The 24,532-nt window shown below is 35.3% G+C and overlaps 1 protein-coding gene across 1 annotated transcript; it reads left to right on the top strand.

Annotated features, from left to right (window-relative positions):
* The first annotated feature begins 7,929 nt into the window (after positions 1-7,929).
* On the top strand, positions 7,930-18,552 carry LOC141598870 (agamous-like MADS-box protein AP1). Its single transcript, XM_074418683.1, has 8 exons — positions 7,930-8,342; positions 14,420-14,498; positions 14,906-14,970; positions 15,917-16,016; positions 16,143-16,184; positions 16,364-16,405; positions 16,587-16,726; positions 18,201-18,552. The coding sequence occupies exons 1-8, from the start codon at positions 8,158-8,160 to the stop codon at positions 18,304-18,306; spliced, it is 759 nt and encodes a 252-aa protein (XP_074274784.1). The 5' UTR covers positions 7,930-8,157; the 3' UTR covers positions 18,307-18,552.
* The last annotated feature ends 5,980 nt before the right edge of the window (positions 18,553-24,532 follow it).

Genomic DNA, 24,532 nt, shown 5'->3' with positions numbered 1-24,532 from the left:
ACTGAATTGTTACGGCATGCAAGGCACATGTTCGAAGGCAATGAAGACAATCAACCAGCTATTGAGCCTACGATTGGTGCGGAATTTGAATCGGTGAACAGTTTTGCTTTCTACATATACTTACGCTTATAAGACGGGGTTTGAACTTCATGTTCGTAGTAGCCAACTTTTGGCTCCCTTCAAGGAGCGGGGGTGCGTCGAAACGGAGTTGGGGATAAAGAACCACGATTCCACATGATGAACAAGATTAGGTTTATGTGTTCAGAGGGCAATACGACGAAGAAAAGCTCGTGTGTAACACCATGTAAAATGTATGTATTTGGGAAATTAAATCACGACAAGGGAAATTTGTAATCTGTACTTGTGATTTGGTACATAATCACGATTTGAATCCCGAGGTTAGCCGGCATGTAGTCAATTATAGGCACATAAGCGAATATTTCAAGGCGGGGTTGGTGTTGAGCAGCGAGTGGCATACCAATTACCCGGAACTTCAACACATTAGTTAGGGAGGTTGGAGGGATTCATAATCTACATTTCAATGGGCAGGACGCGAGAAACTTCATCAACAGCGAACGTCGCAAAAGTAGGTTTCATGGTGACGCTAAAGAGGTCTTAAATTATTTTGAGGGCTTAAAAGAGCATAATCCATATTTTTACTACGCTGTTGAAAGGGACGCGGATAATAAGTGTTGAACATTTTTACGTCGATGCACGATGTCGTGCCATGTACAAGGCTTTTGGTGACCCATCGTCGTTCGATAGTACATTCCTAAGCAACAGTGCGGATGCCTTTACGTCCTTTCGTTGGAGTTAATCATCATGGAAGTACAATATTATATGCAGCGGCTTTAATTTCATACGAAGACACAGAGTCATTCGAGTGGGTGTTTGAGAAGTGGATAGAATGTATGGGTAGAGCTCCAACCGTCTTACTAACTGATCAATGTAAAGCAATGGAAGGGGCAATCAAGAAAGTGTTCCCGGAGACTAAACATAGATTATGCCTTTGGCATATTCTTCAAAACGCGGATAAGAATCTAAAAGACCACCCACAATTTCCTCGTTGACAGAGATTTGCGTACGCTTGTACACGAGAGTATCACCGAGGAGGAACTGCAAGATATGTGGGACGATTTCATGGAAAAATACAACTTGCGACGTAACAAATGGTTGAGGGGTGCATGGGATATGAGACAGTGGTGGATGCCTGTTTTTTGGAAAGACACTTTCTGTGCGGGTATGTCTTCTACTCGGAGGAGTGAACAAACAAACGATTTATTAAAACGTACATGAGCATAGAAACCGGCTGATGCGATTCATGGAGCGATGACGAGGATGCCATAGAGAAAAAGGTGGAGGACGATAAAGTCAATAACGCCAAAGACATTAAGAGCCCACTTAAATGGGATCCCATGATATTATTCGAGGATATCTTTAGTAAGGTCTACACAAACAGTAAATTCGGAGAGGTGAAAACAGAGGTATATGGTTGTATAAGCACCAATGTCGAAACTCTTCCAAATAGTTTGGGTTTCATCAAGAGGTTTAGGGCCACATCAAAAGTGACATAAGCATTTTGGAAGAAAGATCGAAGAAGTTTTGAAGTGAGTATTGACACAATCACTGGTGAGTATAAATGTGGTTGTAAGATGTTTGAATTTAGAGGGATCTTATGTCGCCATATCATGAAGTGTCTTGATGTGTTGAACGTAAAAGCTATCCCAGACAAATACATAATCGAACGCTGGCGCAAGGATTTGGTTAGAGGATACGAAAATATTCGGGTTGGGTACTACAACCGGATGAGTCGAACGTGTTAAAAGGTCTCTTGAGATAACGGTAAAAAATGATTACATTAAGAGGTTGGCTATGCAAAGTGAAGGGTCTTCTGCCATTTATAATAGCGAACCGATGAACTAATCAAAGAGTTAGAGGCTCATCTTTGGGATACGATCTATAGATTCATTTGCGGCAGGTGGAGTTTCCTCAAAAATGTGGGGTCGTAGGAGACTACAACCTAGGGAGACTATCATAAACACACCTCAACAAGAAGGTGACATTAGAGACCCCCCGACAAGCGAGGGAATGGCAGAAGACGTATTGTCAAACAGACAAAGAGAAGGAGAAAGACAAATGATGAGGATCCGACAACCACTACGCTCCCCCCAAATACGAACCCAACCCGACATGTTCCAAACGATGATGCTTCATCCTTTATGAGTGGCTTTAGTGGTACACAAAATACTCCACGTTTTACACCGTCACAAAATACTCCGACGTTCTCCCAATCGCAATTTAGGTCACAATATTCAAATTCTCAATATTCTCAATATACTAATTATAGTCATAGGTTGTAAATAAGAAGTATGAATTTTTTTTTTTTTGTATATCATTTGACTTCTTTAAACAAATAATGTATGATCAATCAAAATCAATGACTATTTTCCTTAATTCATTTTCACAGTATTGAGTATTAGAATAGCATACGGTTAACTTGTGCAAAATTATGCCAAAAACAAAAAGAAAAACCCACAAGAGGATTCGAACACGAGACACTTAGTAAGGAAAGCATGAACTAAGTAAGGAAACCACTTTGCACCCACTAACTTATATTTGTCATATGTCCAGTCCTATATATATATATATATATATATATATATAAAGGTCTTTTAACTTCCTCATGGATATTAGCAAATAAAATATTTATCAATTTAATTAAAATTTTAAAATAATGTGTATAAAAAAAGACATAACTTACTCATACCCACATAAGCAAAAAAAAAAGTACAATGAAAATTAATCATAAAATAAATTTAATTTTAAATTTTTTTTAAAAAAAATTAATTTCAAGAAATTAAATATTAAAAACAGTGTGTATAAAACAAAACATTACGCAAAAAAATAAATTACAACGAAATTTAGGTATAATTTAAAATAATATAAGACAAAAGAAAAGGTATTATATGAAAAAATATTAATTGAAAAAAAAAATTAAAAAAAAAAAATTAACGTAAATACATAAACATACATATAAGGAGTAATCATACCGTATAAAGAAATTGATACAATACATATCAATTAACCGTAGCGTATACAGGACTGTGTACGTATATTAGAGGTATACATAAATATACGAAATATTAAAGGTATATACTGTATACATAAATACTAAAAATAATAAAAGGTATTAGGAATAAATAAGACTTAAATATAAATTAGGAGAGAAGTTTTTTTTAATTAATAAAATATGTGGCAAAACCGAGAACATTAATTAGGGGGGGCAATTAATGAAGGAATCAAGGGATTAATTAGATTAAAAAAGATTCTTTGAATTGGACAAGTGGCGCGTCATTATTGGTGGTGTATGAGGGCCTCATACACCTGGTGTAACTCTACCATCTTCCATGAGAAAGTTAAGTTGTTGTCCCATTGGAGTTGTGGACGACAAAAATGAATGGCAATTTTGATTGACGTGATATATTCCCGATTTAAAACAACACCTGCTTGTTTAAGACGGCAATATTCATTTTAAGTGTAACACGGTTAAATATTGCCCTTATGGCCGGTATATAGGACAAATCCTTTACATTTTTCAACGCATTATGCCTTTGTCTTATTTATCTTACATATATATTTGTACATACATATTTATCTATGTTAAGCTTAATATAAATAGTGTCGATTTTAAACAAAATTTGTCTTAAAACAATACTTCGTATGATGGTGTTATTATAACCACAAATTCTCATTTTTTACGGAGATATCCGTCTATAGTTATAAACGGGCTAAATATCCACCCACTTTAAGCATTAGACAAGCAACAAGTTGTATGGTGGGTGGATATTTGGTCCGTCTATAACTATAGACTAATATTTCTTGTATATAATGAGAATTTGTATTTATCAATTTAAGTATATTTAACTCGTCTTTCACTTTAGAGGGATATATCCGTCTTAGCGACCCTAATTGTATTATAAAATTGTGGTGAGTATTTTTGTTTTGAGGGGAAAATGGTGGTGAATATTAGCAACACGAAAATGGGATGGAATCTCACTTATTTTCACGGTTCATTTCTTGTCCTTCTTTCCTTATCGAACCCACGGTGAGTACGATGTAATCTCTACCATATAAGTCTTCTCTATCACGGTCTGTAGAGGTAATAAATGATAAATGAAATAATTGGGTTGGGTTGGGTTTGGATCAGATTAATTTTAGTCGGGTTAATTTGAGTTTATCGCTATTTTCGTTTTGGGTTGAGTTATTTTGGATTTTGGGTCAAATTTAATTGTCAAGTGGTCGGGTTATTTCAGGTTAGACTCATTTTAGGCGGAGTCATTTTCGAGTCACTGATTAAAAATTAACACTAAATTGACAAACAAAGAATGTTTTACAATATTAGTTACTTTTATTTATTATGCAAACCATAAACCAATAAAATTTTTATTTTTATATACATTATTTAATACTCCCTCCTAGGGATGGCAATGGGTAGAGTGCGGGTAGGGTGCCTGGGCCCGAACCCGACCAGATTTTCCCTTTGGACCCGTGCAGGCCAGGACCCGCAAGGGTCTAAAATTTGAGGACCCATACCGGACCCTATGGGTAAGGGTAGGGTCTAGTCTACCCAGCAGTCAGTTTCGACCACTTTAGTAACAAGATTAACGGTATGTGGTCTATAATATTAAAAAAAAAAAATTCATACTACTTTAACATTATGAGTTTATTAATCTTAGTTAATGGTGGTTGTCGGTCGCGGCTATTAGAGAGGTGGTTGCCCGATCGCGTATCGTCTTTGTAGTGATGGTTTTCTTGTGTCGATGATGGAGTGGTGGTATTGTCAGGAGAGTTTGGTTGAGTTTTATCACTTTATGAGATGATGGAAGAGAAAGAGACTTTAGTTGGGTTTCTACAGTCTGCTAGTATGAATTCAGAAAAGTTGTAATTTTGATTTTTTTTCCTTTAATAAAGGGTCTAAGGGTCGGGTATGAGTCTCATAACTTAGACCCGAACCCGAAATATTTTCTTAAGACCCATACCCGACCCATACCCATTGGGTCTGAAAAAATGAGACCCATACCCGACCCATTAGGGTCCGACCCTCAGGGTCTGGGTCGGGTCCCCGACCCACTGCCATCCCTACTCCCTCCTATTCTAGATAAACCACCCTATTTATGGGGGGCACTAGAATTAAGTAGATGGATTAAAATAAGGTAAAGTATTGTAGTGGAGTTTGGTAATTGGAGAGAGGGAAGATATTGCACAAATATTATCCTATAACTGGTTGTATAAGAACTATGTACAACCGCGTCAAAGTTATCGAGCTCTCACACAAAGTTGTTGAGTTATTTTACAAGTTATTGAGCTATTTTACGAAATTATTGAGCTTAATAATTATTCTGTTAAGCTCAACAACTTTGTATCATAACTCAATAATTTTGTTAATAGAGCTCGACAACTTTATAACAAAGTTCCACAACACTGAATAAGTTGTATATACAACCGGTTGTATAATACATTAATTGAAGATATTGTGGGGTATTATTGTGGGTGAGGTCATTAAAATAAGTATTGTTGTGGGGTAAGTTTATTAAAATAAGTATTGTTGTGGGGTGAGGTGGAGGATTGTTGTGTGATAAGGTGATTAAAATAAGTATAAAACTTTACTAAAATAAGGAAAGAGAGAAGATATTGTGAATAGATGAAAAAGGAAAGAGGGAAGTTTATGTAGAATAGGAGGGAGTATTATCTTTTATTTATTATGGAGTCATTCAAATTCGGCCAAGTACGGTTTGGGTGGTTTTGAGCCGGGTTGATCCCATGTATCGGATTGGGCCAATATGGGATCAATCGAGGTTCAAGTCAAGTCAATTGGTTTCAAGTCATACAATCTCGGGTGACTTTAGATTTTCGGCCATGTTTACTCAAGTTTATTCTACTTATGCAGATGAAGTTTACTACGAGTACTACTCTACATGGTAGTATGGTTTAAACTAAGTTGACTTATGTCGAATATTTCTTGAACTTGTGTCAAAACAAATTTAAATATTGAAATGTAATTACTACTTGGAAAAAAAAATGTTTTTTTTTGTCGGGTCACAAACTAACAGTCATGTACGGAATACAAGAGTGGGAGACAATTAAAGAGAGATACTCGTACAACCATAGAGAACTTGACAGCACAATGCCCTAAATTAAACCATTTGGTTTCTATAACCAAACAAGTCTCTTCCGATTCAAAGCGCTCAACTTAATTAAACTGAACTTAATAGAGTTGGACGGAATTAAAGTAGTAAGGATTAATTTGTGAAGAGATCAGTTAAGCCAAATTGAACTGAACTAAATAGAATTAAACTAAGCTGAAATTAAGTCCAAAAGAACAGGGCCCTAGAGCACGAAAGTTGACCCGATGCGGAGAATCCGATTCAAATCATCCAAAATTCAATTTGATAGATCTCAGAATTTGGTTGAATTGAAACTGACATGACCTGACCTAATAGGAGGTTGAACTAATAATCGATGGCATCATTATTATTTGTTCCACCCCGAACCACCTGATAAGTTCATTGGTACACCATTTCATATTTCTAACATGAGTATGGTGCCATGGTGGTACGGAATGGGTACCATCGATACACCATCTCATATTTCTAAATTAAATTAATGACCTCTGATTCCAGATTTAATACTGAACTGATATTTATTTAGCTATCGTTAGACTAAGGCTCCGTTTGGTAAGACATTTCAGATACGTGATTTGATCAAAGTAACTTATTTGACCAAAATTTCATGTACCTTATTTTTTTTAGCCGTTTGGCAAATAGCTTATTTAATCAAATAAGGTACCTGAAATGAAATCCTACCTAGAGTAACATTTGAGATTTCAAGTTCCTGATTTGATTTGATTTTCCGTTTTTACCCCTTAAATTTATACTATTAAATAATTATCATATCTTTTTACGTTATTTCATCAAAATCAGTTAGTTTTTCAGTTAGTTTGGCAAACATTTTTTTTTTAATATATAATCTGCCACCTTTCAGTTCCTAATTTTCAACTACTTTATCAGTTACCTTTTCAGGTTTTAGTTAGCTTTTCAGTTGTGAGCTACCTTTTCAGGTTTCACCTACATTTTCAGTTAGTTTTACCAAACAGAGTCTAAGGCTCTATTTGACAAAGTATTTCAGGTTCCTTATTTGGTCAAAATAACTTATTTGACCAAAATTTCAGGTAGCTTATATTTTTGCAAGTGTTTGGGATGAAATAACTTATTTGCCCAAATAAGCCACCTAAAATGAAATGCTACCTATAGTAATATTTGAGATTTCAGATACCTGATCCTAATTTATATTCCTTTTTTACCCCTTCAATCTATAATTGTAAATATTTATTATATCCTTTTTCGTAATTTTATCAAAATAAGCTACATTTTCAGTTAATATGTCAAAACACTTTTTTCATATAATCAGTTACCTTATTAGCTCTTAATTTTCAGCTACTAGATCAGCTAACTTTTCATGTTTCAGTTAGCTTTTCAGTTTTCAGATAACTTTTCAGGTTTCATCTATCTTTTCAGTTAATTTCACCAAACATAGCCTAAACCTAGAGTAAAAATCATTGTACGGGTATCAATTATTAGGGAGTCCCAGTCATTCTTGTTTAAGACCATCTTAACTTAGCCAAATATTTTTCGAGTAAGGAGTGGAATTTTCTAACACGATCCTATTTTAAATTGACTCGTATTTCGACCTAATCCAAATTAATTGTGTTTCTCCTTCTCAATAAAAGAAAAGATGAATTTTTCAAAAAAGTTGAAAAATTAAAATGTGAATTACACTACTTGGAAATCACTGTGTTTGTTGGGTCACAAAAAGTCATGTACGGAGTGCAAGAGTAGTAGACAACTAAAGAGAAACAACCATTGAGAACTTGACAGCACAATGCCCTAAATTAAATCAAATTAAACCATTTTGGTTTCTATTTAACCAAACAAATCCCAACTATAAACCCCAACAACCTCTTCAAAACATAATCAAATTCATCATAATCATTTCTCTCTATATATATTTATGTCTTCTTTTTCATAATCGTATACAAAATTAATCGTATTTTGTATACTCGATATCATATCATATATTATATTATTCAGAAGTCGAATAATGGGGAGGGGAAGAGTTCAACTTAAGAGAATAGAGAACAAGATTAATAGGCAAGTGACATTTTCAAAGAGGAGAAGTGGAATTATTAAGAAAGCTCATGAAATTTCTGTGCTTTGTGATGCTGATGTTGGTCTTATTATTTTCTCTCATCGTGGCAAACTCTTTGAGTTCTCTTCTGATTCTTGGTATGTAGTTATGTACTACTTATACTCTATCGGTAGGTCTTGCTTAAAACCGTCTTAACTTATGTCCTTTCACAATCTTTTTATTTCCATGTCTGTTTTAATCGGATGTCTTAGCTATTACAAGTTAAGACGGTCTTAAACACCTGTTTCAGTCCTGATACCGGTTTAATATGAATTTTACTCCTAGGTTTAGTATAAGGATCTAGCTAAATACCGGTCACTAAACCGAGTTAATAATTATTTTATTGATATATATATATATATATATATATATATATATATATTTTTGAAATAGATATATTATTATTTCGCTCATTAAATATTTCATGTGGGTATGGACGTATGGTTATACTGAAAATCAATATCATCAGGGTATTGTAGCTTTATTTATAACGGTAGATCTATGGTAAGATCGTTGTACGACATATAATGGTTGTGCTTATGACTTCATTTAATGGTAATAATAAAGGAGGTACATAATTTTTTACCCTTGTTTCAATTTGTGTTATAAATTACTCCGTATAATATTACTTTACTTTTGATTGGCTAAATACAATGTGAGTGATAATTGCCTAAAAATGTGTTAATGGTAACTTCTAAATCTCTAATTATTTTTCTTGTGACAAAAAGGAATTTGTGACATCTCACAAACGCCTTTCATTTTATTGTTATTTAAGCTGGTTATGAGACGTCACAAGCTTTTAAATCTCTAATTATTTTTTTGCAAGACGATCAAGATGTGGTTCATTTTATTGTGTACTCTGTATGATTTATTTTAGTAATGGTTTCATTTTTTTGTTTAAGTTCTAGCCTTTTAGGATTTAATAATTACATTTATTATTTATTCCTATTTTAGTATATGGTAATAAATTCTTGTTGGAATTTCTTACATTTCTTTCATCATATTATATGTTTTTGCTTGATTTGGGTAAATTATCTTTTCACGTGGGAAGGTCGAAATTTATTTCCAGGTGATTTTGGAAACTAATTATTTAATCTAATATAACTATATAAGGATGAAAAAAAACACCTGAAGAAAAAAGCCTGTAAGAGAGTATGAGGAAGAAAGGAGGTTCTTTAAATGGTACTCTATGATGTAAACTCTTGTATGCATCGGGAAATATATTGCCCTATTGATACTAGGAGTATAGATTTAGCCATGTTTACTCAAATAATTGTTTGGTATCAAGTCAATAATTAAAGACCGTAAATAAATTAGGTCGTGTCGTGTTAGCGTGTATCTGTGTTAACTTTTAATGTGTTATTATTCACCTAATCAAAAACCGACATTTCATAAGTTCTCCGCTGGCCATCTCTCTCAACCTAACCCAACCTATTTAATTGCTTAACACAGTTATTTTTAAGGAGTCTATTTTCAACTCACTTAACCCGTTTCACCGATTAAACTCGTTAATTCAACTATGCTTTATAACTCATTAACCTAACAATTAAGAATACTAATTCTTGTTTTAAGGAGGTTGGTTGGATTATCGTGGCATGAAAACAAAATTATGACAATTTTAGATAATCGGTTATTCTTTTTGGTTTGTGTTTAAGGCCTCAACGCTAATCTGATTCGTGTAAGCTTTGTATTGTATCCCTATAAGTTTAGATTGGTTCTCTTTCACCATCCTCATTCAAGAAAGTCATTTTAATCGAGCTACCAACATATTAACTCTTAATCCTTTTCCATTATTATCTTATTATTTTCTATTTTTTAATTATAATCAAGATTTACTTTTTCATCATTACTTACTTTCTTTACCCTACAAAGTTATAATATTTTTTTTTTATTACTCAACCAATATAAAGATGACACTTATTAGGTCACTAGCAAAGTTAAGTTCTTGGAAGAAGGTCATCACATGACCTTGAGACATCTTAAATGTTTAATACTCCCTCCTATTCATTCATTTTGTCCCTCTTTCCTTATCGAAGCTAGTCGGATTTTTGTCCCTCTTTTCTTTTTTGGTAACTTTTGTGTGGTCCAAATTTAATTACATGTGGGGTAGAGTGAAATAGAGTGTTTTGTGTGGTCTAAAATCATTTTCTTAATTCTTGTGTAAAATAAAAGGGGGACAAAATGAATGAATAGGAGGGAGTATTTGATTAACTTGACCTATCCACCTCAAGACTTGGTCCTCTCATGATCTTGAATGAGAGTGGTCTTAGACACTTAGGGAAATTGGTTTGTTGATTTAATTAAACACGTTTTTGTTTAAGACAGATATAATCATTATAAATAAAAAAGGGTCAAATTTATGGAGGAGATAAAAGCGGCTTAATGCCTAGAGAATAACAAATTCTTATCTCATCTATCTGTATAGGATAGTATCTGATACTCCTTCCGTACCAATTCAAAGGTAATACTTGTCTAAAGTGTCCATAGCAATCCAAAGGTATAATATACTATAAATGGACTGTAAATTGACAATAATACCCTTATTTCCTCATTATATTTACATAAATACCAACTTGTGCCCCACAAACCAACCCAATAACACTAGCTTGTTTTCCTTTTTGCCCCCACTTTTACCCTCTTTTCTTAGTTTTCCCCATTTTTACCATGTTATCTTTGAATTGGTACGGAAGGAGTAGATTTTAGTAAATAATCATGTCAACCAATAACCTAAACTAATGATTTAACATATTCGTTTGTTATACACATTTTTTTAGCAAGGTAGGCGTTCTTTAGTCGGGCGTGTCGGGTCCTCGGTCGGGGTAGAATATGAGTCAGCTCGATTACGAGTCAGGTCGAATACGGGTCAAGTTAGGTTAGAATACGGGTAAACAAAGAGGTTCTAATGCCTTTTTAATTTTACATTTTTTTAAAGTAAAAATATTTGGAATTAATATTTTAATCACAATTATTTAACTATTCTTTCAAATATAATATATAAAAATATTAATATTTTTATAAAAAATTTGATTTACCTTGGACCCAATGAGTCGATCCAATCAGATCGGATTTCAATACTAAAATAAAGGGTCATTTTGAGTTATGGCCGCCAAGTCGAATTTTTTAAGCCTCAACCCTAGAAAAGGGGTCGGGTTTTCGAGTCAGATTAAAATTTGACAAGTCTGATTACTAGTCTTACATTAATAAGATTCCTTGTAAAAAGGATAATTTTGTTAACTACTCCTTTCAACTTGTGTGTCTTATTCCCGTGCTACTAACTACTGTGATCCGTTTACGATCGGTTTTACGCAATACTCCGTACTTCCCAATCCATATTAAGGGTGTGTTTGGATACCATTTTAGGAGGGAAAGAGAAGGGAGGGGAAGTGAGGGGAAGGAAAAGTAGGGGAGGGGAGGGAAAATAAGTTATGGTTGTTTGAATAACAAAAATGATGAGAGTGTGATGGAAAGGGGAGGAAGAGAGATAGAAAAAATTTTCTTCCAAATCTTGCCAGTAATGGAGAAATTTTAGTTTGGTTAAAGGAGAAAAATTAAATCCTCCCATTCCCCTCCCTTCTATCTCTCATTCCATATATTTTAACCAACAATTGGTCTCCCTTGTGACGGGTTACCATTTGTGACGGATATTTTGTGAGATAAAATGGTAACAAAATGGGTTAGTGGAGAAAGGGGACCACATGAATAGTGTTGCAGAGAGAGAAAAAGTAGGTACTTTGTGAGGTAAAATGGTATCCGTCACTCAAGAGTGACGGATATGTGCCGTCACAAACAAGAATTTGTGTTTAACCAATCAAATGAAATTAAACCCCTCACTTTCCCTCTAATTCTTTTAATCCAAACACACCCTAGATGTAACTATGTAACATTCACTTTTTGGTGTTCAAACTTCGAAACATTTAACTAAAACAAAAATTCTCATTTATGACGGGCGGTATCCGTCACAAACTTATGACGGGTCAAATAAAACCTACTTAGATAGATTAAGACAAGCGTTTGTGATTCCTAGGCACTCTTACTTTTGTCTTTTCTACTCAAGTGAGTGATATTTGACCCGTCACAAGCTTGTAATGGATATACCCGTCACATGGGAGACGTATTGTAATCAAAAATATAGTTAAAACTTAAAATTATGGAACTTTGAAAGACAAAACTTATAGATTTTGTAAGAAAAACTCTTTTATAAAATTTTATTTTTTGCAAAAAGCCACATATATATGATGAAAAATACGGTCAAATATTATCTCAAAGACCAAGGATTACCTTTGATGTGAATCGGATGGAGTATTAGTTTAGAACCGCTTTATAAAAGACTAAGGGTAAGATTATCACTCAGATCCTTCCAAGTCTTAAGACTCTGCCACATAAGCTTTTCACTAACTTTTATTATTTCTTTATTGTTCAGACTCATCTCAGACTTTATACATTATCCGTCAGACTCACCTCATACTCTACTTTTTCACTCCACTTTATTTTTTTAACAAAAAGAAAGGACACATGTTGTTCACCGATTGAATAATTTTTCTTTAAGTTGGGGTCAAGACTCACCCAAAGTCTTATGTTGAGTCTTGGATTTCTAAGACTCAACTTAAGACTTTGTAAAGACTAGGGTAGATTATTGATAGTCTTAAGTGAGTCCTGTTTCAAGACTTACTAAAATCTTGTCTCATGACTACCAATAATCTTACCATAATTCACAATTTATCCTCCAATTATTATGAGAAAGTTGCACAGACAACAAGGGAAAAAATTCCTGGATATTACACGAAGGATAATAACCTGAAGCCAGTATGAGCATGGGAACGTGTACTAAATTCAGAGATTGGACTATACATACACTATCTTTCATTCTTGCCCATGCTTGTCTCACATTATTCAATTTATAATACGGAATTGCAGGCTCTTAATTAATAAGTTAATATTTCTGTACCTAGTCACCAGTAATAATAATAATAATAACAAATAAATAAATTAAACTCTGTACCTTAATTTTATACAGTATCCGACAAAAAAAAAAAAAAAATTTTATACAGTAGAATTCTTAATTATTTTTAGTACAGCATATAATACAGCTCTTCATAAATGAGGAGTTAAGGAATCACAATTATTTTTTTTTGTCTCATTTTCCTTGTTTTAATTCATTTAAGAATATGTTTTTTTTAAAAAAGTACCTTGAAAAAAAGGGTGGATGCTGTCGTGTTAAGATGAAAATGAGTCGAATATGCTCGCTCCGTCTTGCATATATAGGGCATACGGAGAAACTTTTGTTAGTCTTTAGATATACTTACCCGTTTTAAGATTAACAAGAATAATATTAAAGTCTTAAATGAGAGTTTGTGGTTTTAGTTATTCATAACGGATAATAGACCATGATTAATAAATAAATAGCGTAAATTGAACAATGTAAGTCAATCATTTAATTTGGCTGAAATTGTGGAATCCCCCCCCCCCTAATTCGTCAAACCTCGGAATGCATTGAAGGAGAGGAAGGTCATGCCAGCTGTGTCGAGGTCCGAGAGACCGACCCCCTTTGTGTGCGGCGGCCGGTTCGTTTGCCTCGTCCCGGCCGGAAATCTCGTCTTTAAAAATACCCCCCCCCGGTTCATAAATAGACTTGGGTAGAGCTAGTAAGTCTGATCCGACCAAACTTGACCGACCCTACCCGATGAAGCGATGATGACCCGTAACCCAACGTAAAGTGATCAAACTATGGGGTTGTATTTGAATGTGCTCACTCTTGTTTGTTGATTGTTTTTGTATACTACGGAGTATTAGATTAGATTAGATTTAAAATTGAGTTTGATGAATAAGAAAACTACTTTTATGTGAATAGGGCATATGTCAAGTTATATTACAATTATTTTCTTTTGAGTGAATATTTTAGGGATTACCAATGTATCATACCAATAAGAATTTGTTTGTTGATACACAAATACATAAAACTCCTATGAAATTGCACAAGCAACTAATTACAAGTAGCAAAACACTCAAGCACACTACTTCTAACTTGTTCTATTGCGGTTATTTGTTTACCTTTAGATTCATCGTGAGACGTATTTAAAGGTAACATATGATTGGGACAGAAGGAGTTAAAGACTTGTAATAAACTCGCAATAGAGAATATTCTAATTAACTAATTAATGTTTTCATGATTTTGAAGCATGGAGAAGGTTTTAGAAAGGTATGAGAGATATTCTTATGCAGAGAGACAACTATCTTCAAATGATCCAGAGACACAGGTATATCATATTCCCTTCGTCCCACTTATTTGTTTACCTTTGGTTTTGCACAAAGACCAAGAAGATGGGAGAAACCATTTGTTGGTGTTTTTATTAAGTAATAAGTAGACAATAAGTTGTTTGGATGATCAAATTACCTTTCACAAGTATTCCTAATATAAAAAGGTAAACAAATGAATATGACATTCGTAAATGAAATAGGTAAACAAATGACCGGGATGGAAGGAGTATATTATTGTCGCTTTCATAAGTTTTATTTATGATTATAACTCGCTCCCTCCCATTCAACTAGGTTTTTACGTGTTTATTCTTTTAATTTGTGAGGAGTATTTTAATGAAACGTAAGTAATGAATTAACAAGCAAGTAATCATCATTTGCCATCTTGTTGATTGCTAATTGTAAATAGGTGAATTGGACATTTGACTTTGCCAAACTGAAGGCCAAGCTTGACCTACTTCAAAGAAATCATAGGTGAGTTCCTTGTAATTCTAACAACAATAAATTAAGGAACTTGACAATAATAATTAGGGAAAGATTAGAGTGTCTTACAACCAAAAAATTACATCTTTAGGATTGAATTACGAGAACGGATTAGTTCTGCATTCTAGATCTAAAAACCCAATTAAAATGATGATCTTCAAATTACAACTTGATTAACAATAACAAAGCATAAGATGGTGAATCCCTAATGGTATTCACCTATATATAATCCTAGGTTAAAGAGGAAATGATAGGCTTAAGTTGGATGAAAGCCCGTAATCAAAATGCATAATACCAACAAAAGGCGCACGGTGCGCCCTATAGCTTAGGAAAGGCGCACGGTGCGCCCTTGGCCGTGGACTGCATTTTTCAAATGACCATATCTCTCTCGTTACTTGACCAAATGAGGCGTGTGACATGTCGTTGGAAAGCTAAGAACATAAGCTTTCACCTCCACTTAGCCTTGCATCGATATGAGCTCTAGAACTCAAGATATACTGATTTGAAGTCGATTCTTATACAAACAAAGCTGCAAATCTTCAATTCCTTCATCCTTTCACTTCTTCATGTCTTAGCTAGTCTTCCTTCTTGCTTGTAGACATTTGTATCATGGTAGACTTCAAGACATGCCTTTACTTCAAAACATCACTCAAAGCTTCATTACTAACGACATTAAGAATATGGTAAATGTGACGTAAATCATGTGAAACCACGTCCCAATGCCGCTTTATTATGCATAAAATAAGCCAATTAGATGGCAAGATAATGAACTTATCAATATACTTATCCTATAAATTTCCGACAAAATGGTAAAACTGCATACACTCGACTCCATGACCTTTAATGCATTGGGTTAATGTCGATTTATAAGCCTAGCTAGCTTGTCGACTTATTGTGCAAGTGGTATGAATATATTTCATGTACAATTGATGATCAGGCACTACCTAGGACAAGATTTGGACTCACTAAATATGAAAGACATACAGAGTTTAGAGCAACAGCTCGACACTGCCCTCAAACATATTCGGACAAGGAAGGTAAATTAAGTACACATATATTTCGATAAATTAATGGTCAAATTTGACATCAGTTAATTACGCAACTTAAATAATCGACCGTGACATAATTTTGGAAGTAAAGTATATGTTTGCATTATGTGACAGAATCAACTGATGCATGAGTCCATCTCTCAGCTTCAAAAGAAGGTAAACCCTTGGTCTGTTGGTCATCAACCTAAAGAAAGTACTTTATTACCTTTAATAATTTCAGTACTATTCCATGAACAAATATATTTAAATTTTTATCGTTCAGTTTTAGGTACTAATACTCCTGATCAACACAAAAAAAATTATCGTTAGAGTAATTGATACTCTTCTTTTTACAGGAGAGGGCAATGCAGGACCAAAATAACACATTGGCTAAGAAGGTACATCCGTACATACATTTGAATGTTTGATTTCTTTGTACGGAGGATTTTAAACAAAGATAACTATAGATTAGTACGGAGGGAGAGACTGAAAGACACATTAGTTTAATTTGCGAGTCTAAATAAAGTTGCGTAAATTTGAATGTTTTAAAGTTAATTTGTTTTGAAAATATTAATGAAGATTAAGGAGAGAGAAAAGATTGCTGCGCAATCGTCACAAGGAATGCAATGGCAGCAACAGCAAAATCATCATCAACAAAGTCTTCCTCAAGCATCAAATTATGAAGCATTTCATGCTCCACTTCCTTCTTTGAACATGAGGTATTATTATTAGATTCTTTCCTCATCCCTCTCCATCCTGATTGCTTGTTTACCTTTGATTTGACACAAATATTAAGGAAATAGTAGGGTTCCATTATTAGATGATCAGTGGACCAAATTGAGTGTCGATGATCAAAATTTTCATTAAAGACATTCCTAAAATAAAGGGTAAAAACACCCCTAATAGAAAAGGTAATCAAATGACGGGATGACGGAAGTACTTTTTATATAATCTTAGTTATCCTTTTATTTGAAATATGATAGCCATTTTGACACAAGTTTTTTATTCTTCACAATTTATCAATGAGGTAGTTTTCTTAATTAACGAATTACGGAGTATATAATTTCTCAATGTAAATTCCACATGGGATATAGTTTTTTTTAGTATGTTTCTTTTAAAACAGTTCCAAGACTATATAACTGGATGTACATCCAAGGTTATTTTAGTCTTTCTCCAAATATTTTTACAAAAAAAATAAAATAACGTAATTTAAATTTGAATTCAATCCTTCTTCTCTCTCTGATTGCTTCCATATTTTTCTAACTTCTCTCCATCTTCATCCATTATCCAGTTAATGAATTATATTCTCCTTTAAATTATTATAATTAACTGAATATATGGAACAAATCATATGACGTGACTCGTGAGGGAAAAAAAATTTATCCAAAATTTTTAATGCATGAAAATAGTTGAAACTCGTATTCTTTTTACATTAGCTCGTATTATTATCTTAATAACTCGTATTCTCATGTGCTTGTATTTTTAAGTTCGTGATTCTTTTAAGCTCGTAATCTTTTTACATTAGCTCATATTTTTATCTTAATAGCTCGTATTCTTATGTACTCGAATTTTTGAACTTGTATTCTTCTAATAATAGTTCGTATGATTGGTGTAAAAATTTATCTCAAAGTATTAGATCCATTTTTCCTTCTTGATGTTGATGATGTAAATTGCTTCTCGTTCACCAAAATATTATTAGATGCGTTTTTCCTCCTTAATTATGATGTCAATTGATTTCTTTTCACCATATTAGAATCAGAATTACGGATTGTTTAAGAGAAATTTAGAGAAGAGAAAGAGGGGGTAGGGTTTGTCGACAGGAGAGAAATCAGAATTAGGGAAAAATGGAGATGCGTAGAATTTTTTTTTGGACTTAAATAGTTTAATATGTAATATATGGGCCTGTTGTACAATGCTACTGTACAACAGGTTGTATGATCCTATTTGTGCTTTTAAAACGAGTAAACGACAGTATTTATAAGATAATAATTAACAAGTTTATTAATTCCTAGAATAAAAAAACTTCTTGAATATATAGGAAAACTACTTTTTATTAATTCCTAGACATTCTCATTTTATTTGACTGTTTTGAGTTTAAGACGAATATTATCGTATTAAATAAGAATTCGTGATGTATTTTATTCATTTTGTAAGCTTTATAGCCTTGCTTATCAACTCAAAATGATAATGCAGCAATTCATACGAAGGAGAATTGGGTGGACAAGGTAGAAGGAATGACCTAGATTTGTCCCTTCAACCAATCTACTCATGCCACATGGGATGCTTTACTGATACATGACGACCCACTCCATATTATAATTACATGGATAAATTGTTGTAGACGCAAGTTAATAAAAACATCATGTTTTAACATGTTTTCTAGACACCTATCAAAAAATTAACATTGATGATGCATGTCTTTTATTTGAATTCAAAATTCATATGAATTTCTGAATGTAAGTTAATTCAGAATATAGCAATGTACTTGGGGATTGGCAATTATCTACTTTTGTTGTAAAGGAAATCGCGAGAGCGATTTTGACGATGCTGGTGTAATTTGAACCAATGTCATGACTCGTGAACAACTGAACACCACTCTAATGTTTTTACTAATTAAATTAGTTGATATCTACAAAATTTGTGATTATCCACTAAACTAGCTTGATATCTAAAGTTTTCATAAACCCTCAAATGAGACGATATCATGACCCATATTTGTGTATTTTCTAATGAATGTGGTCATAATCGATCTACTATCAACCGTATATTCTTATTGCTTAAGGTGCATATTTGGTGGAACTAGAATTTTAAATTAGAGTCCAAAAGCAAAAGCTTAGTAGAGGCCCATAATCATTGATGATACGTTGAGACACAAACACACTGCTCTATAAAACTCTGAATCAAAGGTTTTGTCACCGACAGACGCAGTGTTCAAGCTTATTTTGAAGGTTAGTGGAGGGAGCATATACGATGCAGACCTCATTTTGAAGAAGGAAACGTTTAGACGGTGCATAAGTACCATGGAAGCCGTTGCACATGCTTTGCTTTGAGAATCCTTGAGCAAAGTTGGAACTCAGGTTGAACCATAATAAACACGAGATGGGCCTGGCCTTACCCGCGGTGGAGGAGAGAAGTCTAACTCACAAGCCCAAGAATGCTCTTATCTTCCAAAATCAATTGGCAATGGGAGAAACACCCCTAGGCCTTATAAGATAGACAATCTCTCTCTTTTTCACCGATGTGGGACTCACAAGTGGATTTATACTCCAACAAACCATGTGAAGTATAGTAGTACTAACCATAGTTAGCCTTACTAATTCTACTTTGTTACTACAAACTAATCTTGTACTCCGTATATAACTAACAATGGTGTTCATCAACTCCATTGTTGCTTGTTCAATCATGATTTCATGTTTTGACATGGTATCAGAGCAGGACTAGCTCATGTCTCTTGATTATCAGCTCATTTTCTTGCTTCTGCTTTTCGTTTTTTCGATAACAATCTAATAGCAGTCCATATCCAAATCAGCCCATTGCACTCAAGAGAGTCGTTGGCCTCTCCTTCAATCATGGGATTTCCATGATTCATTCCTCATATGTAATATATTATAGCTGTTAGTTTGTATTTACCAGAAATAGATAGATTGCTCTTTTGTATAAATAGCTAGTCATACAACCTTGTAAAGAATGATCATTCTTATGCAATATAATCATTCATCATATATTCCAAACTTATCATGGTATCAGGCTAGGAAATTTTATTCTCTGCCTCTTCTTTCTCACCGAAAATAAACTTGATTTTTTTTTACCATGACGAACTCCGACGGTTCTGAGGTCATTAATACTCCTCAACAACAACAACAATTTTCGATCATCCAAGTCGAAAATACCGGTTCTAATACCACACAAATTGCTTTTAATGGATCGAATTACGATGAATGGTCCCGTTCTTTCCATCTTGCACTCATCGCAAAAGGGAAGGAGGGATACATTGACGGAACTACTGTAAAACCCGCCGAAACCGCCTCTAATTTTTCCACCTGGAGGGCCACGAATGCATTGGTCACAGGTTGGATCTTCAATTCCATCGAAGCAAACACACGACGCACAATTTCGACTCGACCCTAAGCAAAGCAAATATGGCTCGATATTAAAAATCGATTCTGTCAAGGTAATGATCCTCGTGTTTTTCAATTAGAAGTTGATTTAATTGCGTGTCGTCAAGGTCCGACTGAATCCTTGATGTCATATTATGGCCGAATGATCAAAATATGGGATGATATTATCATGTTTGATCCCCTGCCTACATGTGATTGTAACCCATGCAACTGCAATTGGGTCACAAAAATGGATGCTAGAAGGGAGAAGAAAAGGGCTCGGGATTTTCTCATGGGTCTGGATGCGAGGTTCGACAACGCGCGATCACAAATTATTGGTATCACCCCTCTTCCTAATTTAGATCTTATATACAATAGACTTTTACAGGAAGAAGGGCTAGGGTCCTTATCTCGTTCTACAACTCATATATCTTCTCGTTCTACAACTAATTTAGATCTTATATACCCGAGATTGATTTTTTACACACCGGCACCCTCATATGTCTTCTGTTACTCGAAAAAAATTGTGTGGACACTTTATCTAACTCGAGGAACCGTCCATGTGATTTACGGGCATTTTTGTTCCGGAACCATGTAATCCCGAAAACGTGTATTATACACTTTAATTTCAGCCGTTCGGAAAGTCGTGTCGGGTTATGTTTCCTTCTCTCCTGGTTTTTCCAGAATGTGTCCGAGGTTTTTCAGGGGTTGCCTTCTTCGATTTCTGCACCAAATAACAAGTATTAATCCATTTTTAACGAGTATCCGTTTTTCACCCGAAAATAGTTTATTGCACACCGACACCCTCAAATGTCTTTTGCTACTCGAAAAATTTTGTGTGGACACTTTATCTAACCCGAGGAACCGTCCATGTGATTTACGGGCATTTTTGTTCCGGGACCCTATAATCCCGAAAACCGTGTATTATAGTATTCAATTTCAGCCGTTCGGGAGGTCGTGTTGGGTCATGTTCCTGTCTCTCCCGGTTTTTCTAGCATGTGTCTGAGGTTACTTCAGGAGTTGCCTTATTCGATTTTAGCTACAAATAATAAGTATTAATCCATTTTTAACGAGTATCGGACTTTCACTCGAAAACAGTTTATGGCACACCGACACCCCCTAAGGCCTTCTGTTACTCGTAAAAGTTTGTGTGGACACTTTATCTAGCGTAAGGAACTGTCCGTGTGATTAACGGGCATTTTTGTTCCGGGACCCTGTAATTCCAAAAGCCGTGTATTATACATTTCAATTTCAGCGGTACGGGAAGTCGTGTCGGTTCATGTTTCCTTATCTCCCGGTTTTTCAAACACGTGTCCGGGGTTATTTCAGGAGTTTCCTTTTTCGATTTCAGCACCAAATAACAAATATTAATCCATTTTTAATGAGTATGCGAGTTTCACCCGAAAATAGTTTATGGCACACCGGCACCCTCTAAGGTGTCTTGTTACTCGTAAAAGTTTGCGTGGACACTTTATCTAGCCTAAGGAATCATTTGTGTGATGTACGAGCATTTTTATTCCGGGACCCTGTAATCCCAAAAACCGTGTATTATACACTTCAATTTTAGCGGTTCGGGAAGTCGTGTCGGGTCGTGTTTCCTTCTCTCCCGGTTTTTCCAGCACATGTCCGAGTACTTCAGGAGTTGCCTTATTCGATTTCAGTTCCAAATAACAAGTATTGGTCCATTTTTACCGAGTATCCGACTTTCACCCGAGATTGGTTTGTTACATACCGGCACCCTCAAATGTGTTCTGTTACTCGAAAAAAATTTGTGTTGACACATTAAAAAATTCGAGTAACCGTCCGTGTGATTTATAGACATTTTTTTCGGGGACCATGTGTAACACCCCAAGAGATGATTGAGACTTGAGAGTAAGTTGTCCCATATCGAGAAAATATTGAGCTTGTAATATGTTTATTAAGGATTCCACCCACCACTTAGTAACAAGGCATTGTGCTTTTGGACTTAAGTGAGGACAAATAACGGGCCCAAAGGTGCACACCCATCTTATTGGGTTGTGCTACAACGGTGGCTGGTCGGGTTGTTATAAATGGTATCAAAGCAACCCCGCGACCGTGTGATGAGCCTGTGGTCAGGAGTACTCGGGTCACCCACATAGCGGGGGTGGATTCTGGGCCTGGATGCGGTCAAGTTTGAGGCACAACGAGGACGTTGTGTTATTTAAGTGGGGGAGTTTGTAACACCCCAAGAGATGATTGAGAATAAGTTGTCCCATATCGGGAAAATATGGAGCTTGTGATATGTTTATTATGAATTCCACCCACCACTTAGTAACAAGGCCTTGTGCTTTTGAGTTTAAGTGGGGACGAATAACGGGTCCAAAGGTGCACATGCACATCCATCTTATTGGGTTGTGTTACAACGGTGGTGGGTCGGGTTGTTATACCATGTAATCTCCGAAACCGTGTATTATACACAAAATAACAAGTATTAATCCATTTTTAATGAGTATTTGACTTTGACCCGAAAATAGTTTATGGCACACCGGCACCCTCAAATGTCTCCTGTTACTCGAAAAAAATTGTGTGGACACTTTATCTGACCCAAGGAACCACCTGTGTGATTTACGGGCACTTTTGTTCCGGGACTCTGTAATCCCGAAAACCGTGTATTATACACTTCAATTTCAGCCGTTCGGGAAGTCATGTCGGCTCGTGTTTCCTTCTCTCCCGGTTTTGCAGCACGTGTCCGAGGTTACTTCAGGAGTTGTCTTTTTTCGAATTCAACACCAATTAATAAGTAGTAATCTATTTTCAACGAGTATTCGACTTTCACTCGAAAATAGTTTATGGCACACGGGCACCGTCACATGTCTTCTGTTACTCGAAAAAAATTGTGTGGACACTTTATCTAACCTCAGGAACCGTCTGTGTGATTTACGGGCATTTTCGTTCCCGGACCCTGTAATCCCGAAAACCGTGTATTATACACTTCAATTTCAGCCGTTCAGGAAGTCGTGTCGGGCCATATTTCCTTCTCTCCCGATTTTTCAAACACGTGTCCGAGGTTCCTTCAGGAGTCTCCTTTTTCAATTTCAGCACTAAATAACAAGTATTAATCCATTTATAATGAGTATCCGACTTTTACCCGAAAATAGTTTATGGCACACCGGCACACTCTATTACGGGTGGGCACCGGTCCAAAACTGGACCGGACCGGACCGGAACCGATTTGGACTAGAACCGGAATTGACAAAATTCATGGACCGGGACCGGACAGGATTACAAAAATTCCGGACCGGAAAAATTCCGGTCCAAGACCGGACCGGAATTACCCACTTTTTAAAATTCCGGTCCAAAAATTCTGGTCCATTGGACCGGATCCGACCGGAATAAAAATACAATTTTAAGAAAAAAAATGTAAATAACAATAATTCCGGGAATTGCGGTCCAAACCGGACCGGACCGAAAAATACCGGAATCTTGGAAAATGGTGGACCGGAGACCGGACCGGAATTTTTAATTCCGGTTCCGGTCCACTAGATTCCGGTCCGGACCGGATTATGCCCACCCCTACCCTCTATGGTCTTCTGTTACACGTAAAAGTTTGTGTGGACACTTTATCTAGCCCGAGGAACCGTCCGTGTGATTTACGGGCATTTTTGTTCCGGGACCCTGTTATCCCGAAAACTGTGTATATACACTTCAATTTCAGCGGTTCGGGAAGTCGTTTCGGGTCATGTTTCCTTCTCTCCCGGTTTTTCCAGCATGTGTTCGAGGTTACTTCAGGAGTTGCCTTATTCGATTTCAGCTCCAAATAACAAGTATTAATCCATTTTTAACGAGTATCCGACTTTCACCCAAAATTTGTTTGTTACACACCGGCACCCTCAAATGTGTTTTGTAACTCAAAAAAATTTGTGTGGACACTTTAAAAAACTCGTGGAAAAGTCCGTGTGATTTACGGGCAGTTTATTTCGGGACCATGTAATCCCCAAAACCGTGTATTATACACCAAATAATTAATAATAATCCATTTTTAATGAGTATCTGACTTTTACCCGAAAGTAGTTTATGGCACACCAGCACCCTCAAATGTCTTCTGTTACTTGAAAAAAAATATGTGGCACTTTATCTAACCCGAGGAACTGTGCGTGTGATTTATGGTCATTTTTGTCCCGGGACCTTGTAATCCAGAAAGCCGTGTATTATATTCTTTAATTTTAGTCGTTCGAGAAGTCGTGTCGGGTCATGTTTCCTTCATTCCCGTTTTTCCAGAACTTGTCCGAGGTTACTTCAGGAGTTGCCTTTTTCGATTTCAACACCAAATAGCACAAGTATTAATTCATTTTTAACGAGTATCCGACTTTCACCAGAAAATATTTTATTGCACACCGGTACCCTCAAATGTCTTCTGTTACTCGAAAAAATTTGTGTGGACACTTTATCTAACGTGAGGAACCGTCT

This window comes from Silene latifolia, chromosome 9 (assembly GCF_048544455.1).
Source record: "Silene latifolia isolate original U9 population chromosome 9, ASM4854445v1, whole genome shotgun sequence".
NCBI classification, from domain to species: Eukaryota; Viridiplantae; Streptophyta; class Magnoliopsida; order Caryophyllales; family Caryophyllaceae; genus Silene; species Silene latifolia.
This window is presented reverse-complemented; position numbering and strand designations above follow the sequence as displayed.